The sequence below is a fragment of the Belonocnema kinseyi genome, chromosome 8 (genome assembly GCF_010883055.1).
Source record: "Belonocnema kinseyi isolate 2016_QV_RU_SX_M_011 chromosome 8, B_treatae_v1, whole genome shotgun sequence".
Classification (NCBI taxonomy): Eukaryota; Metazoa; Arthropoda; class Insecta; order Hymenoptera; family Cynipidae; genus Belonocnema; species Belonocnema kinseyi.
Window position 1 is genome coordinate 94,309,966 of NC_046664.1, and position 9,620 is coordinate 94,319,585.

The 9,620-nt window shown below is 32.6% G+C and overlaps 1 protein-coding gene across 4 annotated transcripts in view; it reads right to left on the bottom strand.

The window, feature by feature from the left end:
• Positions 1 to 9,620, bottom strand: part of LOC117177845 (dmX-like protein 2) — a 62,403-nt gene that overhangs the window by 2,069 nt on the left and 50,714 nt on the right. For all 4 annotated transcript variants that reach the window (XM_033368837.1, XM_033368834.1, XM_033368835.1 and 1 more), the window contains 4 exons: positions 8,022 to 8,230; positions 4,465 to 4,609; positions 4,111 to 4,328; positions 3,924 to 4,007 (listed from right to left, as the gene is read on the bottom strand). In XM_033368837.1, the coding sequence (XP_033224728.1) occupies positions 3,924 to 4,007; positions 4,111 to 4,328; positions 4,465 to 4,609; positions 8,022 to 8,230 (656 nt within the window). The remainder of the gene's footprint in view (positions 1 to 3,923; positions 4,008 to 4,110; positions 4,329 to 4,464; positions 4,610 to 8,021; positions 8,231 to 9,620) is intronic.

Genomic DNA, 9,620 nt, shown 5'->3' on the forward strand with positions numbered 1-9,620 from the left:
TGAAAATTAAAATTCGAAAATTTTTTCTAAAGCCTCCAGGGGACTTCGTTTTCGCACGAAAAAATTTTATGTGTCCTTATTGCATCCGGACCCACAATTATACTTTGAATGTAAATTGGGAACCATCTCTCCAATGCTTTCAAACACAAATTAGAAATAGTTCAAATATCAGGGATGAAAATAGTTCACATGAAGAGTGTATAAATTTGCGCGAACCGTGTATTTTCGTCCCTGGATTTTTATTTTATAATATTAAAAACAAACTATTTGAAAATCGATAATAACACATTTTTTGTATACAAGAGTTCCACAAATTTTTGAAACGAAATATCTTGACATTCTTTGGAATTTTTAGAAATAAATTAAAATTTTTCAAATATTTTGAAATTTGTCTATTTTCTTTGTATTTCTTGAAACTATTGAAAGCCATATAAATCCCTTGAAATAAAAATTAATTTATTCCTTAATGTTCTCCAGAAATTCGTTTAAAACCCTTAAAATCCTAAAGATCCATTAAAATAAGTAGAGATCATTTGAAATTCCTTGGATTAATACTGAATTAAAATTATTCCTTGAATTTCTCTATAATTCCGTTTAAATAAAATGCACGTGCACTCTCCATTTCCCGGATTTTTATTTTCTACTATTAAATACATAAACTATTTAAAAATAACGATTTTTACGTGTTTGGTGATCTGAACTTTTTCCATAAATATTGCTAGTCACATCTTAATTACTTTTAAATAGTAATATTCTTTAAATCTTTAAATGAAGTTTTTACATTGGAAATTCGAAATTATTGAATTTAAAATATCTATAAATGTTCTGATAATACACAATAACAATACTGTTTTACTTTAAAAGCTATTGAATAAAGAAACAAAGGATTTTTAGTAGAACTAAAGGACTTAACTACGGATATTTTCAAATGAAATCTTCCAGGATAAAACAATTTAAAATAAAAAACTACAATTTTTTATTTTATTTTGGTCACAAAGAACATTAACAAAATTTTATATGGAATGTTTATATTTTCTTTTTGGTAGTTTTTGAAAATTTTAAAAACTTTAGAACTTATGAAATTTATGTTCAATCGAGAAATGTCATTAAGGGATCAGTTTTAATTCTTGTTTGGATTTTGGTCTGGTTGAACAATTTTATGGGGTTAATGTTTAAATATATATAATACATATCTACTGAAAATTTTGATTACACTGCTTAATCTGTTAGAAAAAAATATTTCGCTACTTATCGAAAAAATGTTAAATCTTGTAACTATTTTAATATTCATGGAATTTAAAATGTTGAAAATTAGGATCGTGAAATTAAATAGTTTGAAATTATTTTTTCATTTTTGTAGGATATATTATATTAATTCCTATATTCGTATGATTGGAAATTAGTTAAAATTACGAATAAAAATAATGGGTCCGCGGTATAAACCTGTTAACTGACCTTTTCTTCGAAATTGATTTTTTTTGTATGTTTTGGAACATTTTTTATATGCAGTTAATATCCCGCAAGCGAAACGGCAAAATTCGTTCTAGTTTTTTTAATGGATTTTGAAAAATCGCGTTTTAGTATCTAGATCACAGATCCGCGTATCGATTACTAACACTCAGAAAATGTTTGCAATAAACTATTTAAAATGTTTAAAAGCACACCTATGTTCTACTGGCGATTGCAAACATTTTGACATATAAAACTTGTCCGCAGTTTGGAAAAAACGCAGAATTATGCGAGACGGGGAAAAACAATAGAAAATCAGCGCTATAACACTGCAGATAACATGTTTAGACCGATCGACCCCTTGTAGATAACATTAAAAGTTTTTAATTCTCATATAACGTATAATTTTGATTCAAATGTTATAAAACGAACGTGTATTAATTTTATCTAGTAAATGGACAAAAAATTTTTACAGTTTAAAAAAGCATTGAAAATTGCAAAAATAACTATTTTCCTTCATCATTGTGATTTCAAGTTTTCTAATGTAATAATTTTAAATACTATATAAAAATGTTGCGACTAATTTTTTCTACTTGCCTCTCTTTATACAAAAGAAAATTACTCATAGAAATCAATCATAAAATAAAATTCCGTCTTCAGTTCAGAACTGTTTGAAAAAAAGCATGGACCCTTTTATTCAGTTTTAATTTATAGGAAATTGAGTTTATCTTTTATTATTCCTCAACATTTTATTTAATTCATATGAGCAATTTTACACTATTTCAGATACCTTTAAAAAATTCTTAAGCCAAATAATTATGGTTATAATACTCGCGGAAGCATATTCTAGTATTAAATAGAATAATTTTGTAGATGTATAACGAACAATTGTATTTTCTATTATAGAATATTTAATGACAAAGGGGGGAAAAGGGGAAGTTTTTCGAGAATAGGGGAAAAAAAGAAAAGAATTTTAAACAGCGGAAACGCAGTGGATTAGGGGGAAGATTGTCAACCCTATAATTTGCATTGAATTATTTTGAAGTTCATGGACCTCAAGAAAATTCAAGGAATTTCCAGGTGTAAACCCGAAGGTATATTTTTGATTCCCGGTTTTCTAAAGGTGAATTTTCTTTTTAAAACAGTTTAAAAAATTGAAATCATTTTGGAATATTTTCGAAGATTTCTAAGATTTTTTATTTGGAATAGGGACTTTGGGAAAAGAACTATAATTCTGAGTTGGAAAATCAGATAAGTTTTAAAGATTGTTTTCTTAAATTCCCTTCAGCTAAATCCGAATTGAAATTATTTGAAAAATTCCTGTTTATTAAAAAAGTTCTCTATTCCAAGTAAATTAATAATTGTTTACTAAAATCCTGTGTTCCAAAGTCACGATTATAATTCTTTACGAAAATCCTTTATTCTAAGTTAGTATTATATTTATATACAACATTTTCTGCTATAATGCAGAAATATGGTAACTCTTTTTTATAAAAAAAACTTGAAGAGGGAAGTTTCCAATTCTGGCAAATTTTCATTAAAAAAAGACATTTTAGAATACAAAAATTCGCATATGGGATACAAAATTTCCAAAGTCTGACAAATATTGACGTTGAACAAGGATTTTTTGGGTAAATTTACTTTTTATAGATCAGAAATAAAACTAATTTGAAAAATCTACCTTTCCATGTTAAAAATTACCTGTTCCGAGAAAAAATTATCATTCTTCACCGGGACTTTTTTTTATATTTCATTCATTTATTCCCCAACCAAACTCAAAATTGTAATTCGCTTAGAAAATTTCCTATAACAAATCACAATTAAATTAATTTCCCCAAATTCCCCGTCCTAAAGTATAAGTTACAATTCTTAATTAAATTTTTTGCTCTAACGCGAATCCAAAATGAAAATTCTAATTCATTACAAAAATTCACTGTCCTAAATGTAAAAATGATATTTCTCTCTTAAAATTCCGTTTACTGAATCACATCCCCGGCTAATTCCCTTTTTTTCCGGTGAACAAAATGGCCAATCATTTCCCGTTTTTCCTAAATTCCGATCAGGTTGACACCCTGATTTCATAGAATTCAAGTAATTTACAGAATTCTAAGAATTTATAGGATACAAGGAATTCATAGAATTTAAGAGATTTTTAGAACTTAAGGAATGTATAGAATTCAAGGAAGTTAAACAAATTACAAAAAATACAAAGAATTCGAAGAACTCCAAAGTAGTCATAGAAATTCAAATGGATTCAAAATAATTATAAATAAAATACCAAGCCATAGAGTATTAATTACAAACCTATCTGCTTTTTGATTTAGCATTTAACGTCGCATATGCGTAGTAAAATGAAGTGCTAACTCAAGAAACAGAGTGGTTAGTTTAAAGTATCAACGCCCGATTTTTATACGCACATTCCGAGAGGTTTTTTTTAACCTGGAGGTATCGAATTGTAAACTTTTGGTACTCACTTGTCCTATATTCTTGAAAAAGCTAGATCTAGGGTGTTCTCCAGGAAATGAGTAGAGGAGAGAATGGACGGTAAGCCCCCACACCTAATTTGAGGAGAAAAACGGTGAAAATGAATGAATGATTAATCAATTGTTGAATTTAGAAAACAGGTAAAATTAATAAGATTTATAAGAAATTTAAATTCACTTTTATATCGCCATCCCCAGCACCGCTAACAAAAAACTCTTCGTGCGGGTCTAGTGCCAAACACTTGATCGCTGATTCGTGAGCTTGAAATCTGTGGCGTTGTTGTCTTTGCCTGACATCGAAAATGTTAATATCGCCTTTCTTTCCACCACTGATTAATAATTGGTGCTGAGGAGCTAAAATCACTGAACTTGCTCCCTGATCATGGCATATGAATCCTGGAATAATTACATTAGAAGCTTAACCAAGCTCAGGTATGAAATTTGGTTATTTGCTACCTGTTATTGAATATACTGTTATTAAGAAAATAAAAAATGTTCTTTTTAAATCTGAAGGCTAGATTTGGAATTATACCTTGAACTTGGGATTTATTTTGTGGAAGCAAAGTGTCCCAAAGAGCGACATTTCGTCCTTCGGATCCATGACCTGCCGTCGCAACGAGACTGCAAGCTCCCAGAAAGACAAAATCAGCTGTGACTTTACTATGGCACTGGTAGTTCTGAAAATAATGGTTATTACATTAGACAATTATTTGAAAGTCAGATTTTATATCCGACTGTTCCTGTAATTCCCTCACAGAATGTTTTATGTCATGTATGGATGGCCACTCAAAAAGGGGATTTAACAAAAGAGGATTTATTGTAAGATGTCAGGCGGGCACAAATCCATCAATAAATACAAGAATTTCTAGAAACGATTCTGTTTTCAAATTATTTTTGACCAACGAAGATGAATTTTCAACAAGAGATGAGTTTTTTTTACCTTAAAAGTAACATTAAAAAAATTGACTTTTAAACCTGAAAAGATGAATTTCACCAAAAAAGTGCATTTTTAAACAACAAATATAAATTTTAAATAAAAAAAAAGTAATCAAGCTTTGATCCAGGGATATCACTGTTATTAAGGTGAGGCTCAGGGGTGAAATCGGGGAAAGACTGGAAGTTGTAATTGCCTCAGCTTATTTCCCTGGCGATGCGGATGGATCCCCGCCTCCCAGAGAGGCGGAGATTCTAATTTAGCACTGCCAGGAGAACAGGTTCCTCTGCTGTTGGGCTGTGATGCGAACTCTCGCCATACGGTGTGAGGAAGCACAAATATCAATGACAGAGGAAGAGATTTAATCGAATACCTAGCGGGCCCTGACATGGAGATTCTGAATCGAGGTGGTACTCTCACATTCCAGATCAAAAACAGGAGTGAGGTTCTCGATCTGACTCTATACTCGGAGCGGCTAAGGAGTAGGGTGGTGGATTGGAGAGTCTCTGATGATGAGTCTTTCTCGGACCACAAATATATCTTGTTTCAGCTAAACCTAGGTAAACCAGTGGTTTCAAAAATCAGAAACCCTAGAAACACACTTTGGGACTCATATAAAGAGGAACTCAGAGGAAGGCTAGTGGAATTTCCCACAAAATATGGCAGCATCTATGCGCTGGAGCACACGGCGGATATTCTGCGAAGAGCTCTGACTACATCGTATGAAAACAATTGCCCTACAAGCACAATTAGGTCTAGGAAAGGAACAGAATGGTGGAATACGCATCTGGAGAAGCTCCGAAAAGAAAAAAGAGCGCTGTGCAACAAGGCAAATGGAACCAAGTTGCCTTCAGACTGGGACATCTATAAGACGGCCCAGTATGAATACAATACAAATATAAGGAAGTATAAGCAGAAAGACTGCAGGGGCTTCTGTGAGGAATGGAAAGATATTCCGGAAACAGCAAGGCTCCACAAGATCCTAGCGAAAAACCCGGAAGCTCGCCTCGGGCTTATAAGACTCGAAAATGGCGAGTTTGCCGAAGACGAAGAAGCAACGCTTAACCGCCTGATGGAAGTTTACTTCCCGGGTTTACAGCGAATCCAAACCGACCTAGAGGAGGAAGACTGGAGCCAAGAGTTGAGGAGGGCCGATTGGAGTTTCGCCTCAAAGGTCGTGGATAGCAAAATGGTGAAATAGGCCGTAGGGTTCTTCAGCCCCTTTAAATCACCAGGGGCCGATGTCTTCTACCCAGTGCTTTTACAAAAAGACCTGGAATTTGTTATCTTTCCTCTGACCAAGTTATTTAGGCCAAGCATCGCTCTAAAACATATGCCATCGGCATGGAAGGACGGTAGAGTGGCTTTTATTCCCAAACTCGAGAGGGAGGGCTACACTGCTGCAGAAGATTTTAGACCGATCAGTCTAACGCCTTTTATTCTAAAGACACTGGAGATGCTGCTTGAGAGATGTATCAGGGATGAGGTACTTTTGGCCTTACCGCTGCACAGAGGGCAGCATGCTTTTCAGGCAGGCTGCTCGGTAGAGACGGAACTCCATGCTGTTGTGAAAAAATTGGAGCAGCAGTTGGAACAACAGGGGTATGTCGTGAGAACGTTCTTGGATATAGAGGGTTCCTTCAGTAATACTCCTCCAGAAGTCATCTGTCGTGAACTTTTTCGGTGTGGCGTGCCAACCCAGCTAGTAAGCTGGATATGAAGCATGCTACGCGGAAGAAGACTCGAAACCAGATGGGGCGAAAGCCTAGTTAAAGGAGTAGCGACACGGGGGTGTCCTGTCGTGCATGGTAGTGGATGGCCTCTTTCGGAGGCTTAACAAAGAGGGGTATTATACGCAGGGACATGCGGATGAATTTGTAATCCTAGTTAGGGGGGCTCATCTGGAAACGTTGATGGGCCATACAAGGTCGGCGTTGCGCATCGGTGATTGACATACTGGGTTTCATTAAGAGGTCTGGGGTCAACTACTGACAGCGATGGCTAAGGGTGTGGCACAATAGGCTTTATAGCTTGAGCGCCAGGGTGCTCCACATGGGGTTTCATGCCCGTTATCTAATTAACTAACTAAGTAACTAACTATACGAGTAATTATGAATTTTCAATTAGAATATTTGAATTTTATACCAAAAACATGAATTTTTAACCAAAAGTATTAATTTTTTTAAAAAAGACTAATTTTTAACAAAAACACATGAATTTTCAATTAAAGATCAATCTTCAACCAAAAACGGACTAGTTAAATTTTAAGTTAAAAAAAAATTAATTTTCAACCAAACTGATTAATTTTCAACTAAAATTATGAATCTTCAACTGAAGTAATTAAATTTTGAAGCGAAGAGATCAATTTTCCACTAAAATCATGAATCTAACTGCAATAACTGAATTTTCAAAAAAAAAAAGAATTTTCAACCAAGATGTTTAATTTTACCTAAAAAGAATTTTTTATTAAAAAATTATAAAGTTCCAACCAAACATTGAATAGTTAAATTTTACATTTAACAAAAGAGATCAATTTTCAATTAAAATAATAGAATATTCAATTCGAATATTAAGTTAGTTACATTTCCAATAAAAAAACAATGAAGAATCATTGTTATTCTATTTTATATTGCAATTTAACCTGTAGTGGTCAAACCTCCTAAGAATAATGTAGTGGTCACACTGGGTATCGTTGAATACCTTGAACTGGAATTTAATTTAAGACTTCCTCTTTGTAATCCAATCTTTTTTTTCTCCTTTTTAAAATTTATTATATTGAAAAAATGCGAGAAAAAACTTTTTTGGGAAATTTGACTTTTTTCACCAAAATATTCATCAAAATTTCCATTTTTGAGGTAGAGAAAAAAAATGCCTGTGTTTTACTCTCAAAATAAAATAGTATTTAAAAAAGTATTATGACAAGTTTTGAAGAAAATATAATTATTTAACATTTTAAGGTTATCAATTTTCATGAAACTCGTAAAATCAAATAGGTCAGTTTTGAACGTGCAAAATAAAGTAAAAAACACTCAAAAAAATTCTGTGAACGTTTTCCAGGTATATATGGTAAAAATTCCTTGACAATTCCAGGGTTTCTAGGAAAGAGGGACGGGCCTGCGATCTCTGAATTTGGGAAAACATCAATAATAACTTACGAAGAAAGGCCTTGCCGATCCGTCTCTGCAAGCAACTTGAAATAAACTCAGATGTCCATCTGAATCGGCGACTCCAAATTTATTCCCATGTTGTGAAAAACGCACTCGAGTTACTTTCGCAAAGGTTCCCGATGGTCTCGGTGTCGCGACTGCTGTCTGGTGTCCCCATTCCCATAGCGAAACTGATCCATCTTGAGATCCCGTTAAGTCTACGAGAAAAAAATCCGAAATTTTTTCAAATATATTATACAAATTGAATCAATTTAAATTTATATTTATATTTGAAAAGACTGTCTAGCCAAAATGTAAAAACTCGAGATGGGTTTACATGGAGAATAAATTGAATTGAATTGATTTCCAGTTCCATAAATCAAGTTTTTCCCGCTTGTCTTTTTACGCTTCAAATAATGCAATAACATAAATAATGTTGCGATTAATAATCTAATTTACTAGAAATCAGAAAGCGATTTTGGACATGGCTCAATGTGGACTTAATATTATAATTAAATTTTTAGAGGGCGCCATGGCCAATAACCGTTTTAACTAACCATCAACTGTTGTGCTTTATTGAATCCTTGAACAGGTGAAAATAATTTTTAAAAATACTGACTTTTTAGAATTATTAACAAAGCTGCTTTGAAGTTTTTTTTTCATATTTCGATTCTATTTTTCAAATTTTCGCTGCATTCCAACTGATGCTGTCGAATATAATTTTTAATTTAGCTAGTGTTTTTCGCCGTCTTTTGGCAGTTTAAAAATCTGTTTAAGAGCATGGTACGTTAGGGTGGTCCAAAAAAGAAATGACACTGTTTTTTTTTGTTATTTTCATGCATATCGCCCTAAAATTCGTTCGAATTCGTACTAGAATAAATGAGTTTCAAAAATGTGATATTTAGAGGCCCCACAGGCCCCAAATGTATTTCTCATAAAAAAGACGTTTTCGTAAATTTAATTCAGAATCGTCAGTATTATGGTAATCGAGTTGAGACTCAACATTTCTCTTCAAAATTAACTATAGAACACAAATAAATAATTACTTTAAAATATGAACCCCAAAGTCTGTTTTATAGGGTTCCGTGAAAAAAAAACATTTGTGAAAAATTGGGCTTTGCCATTTTTTGGCACTAATTATGATTTTTTGCGGTTTCTTTTTTTTAGTTCAAATTAATTCTATTACATAAAATATTACTTTCTACTGATTTTTTTATTTTTTTTTTTATTTAAGCAATTTTAATCCATACAAGATTATTATGCTACTTTCTACTGATAATTAGATGTTTAAATAAATGATTTATTATTGTTTTCAGCCATTTTTCTTGGAATAGATTTAGAAAGTTTTGGGTTTATCAAAAAATTTCTTCTTATTTTCAAAAATTTATTATTATTTTGAATAATATTCTCTTTGACAAATTTTAGAAAGTTGGAGCTTTTTCTGAAATTATCAAATTTTTGTCCAGTTTTTACATAAGGGGCCATCCATATACCACGTGGACAATTTTTCACCACTTTTCAACCTCCCTCCCCCCTCGCGGACAGCCGCGGAATTTTGACAAACACCCCCCTCCCCCTAATATGTCCACGTGGAAGTATTTTGAGAAA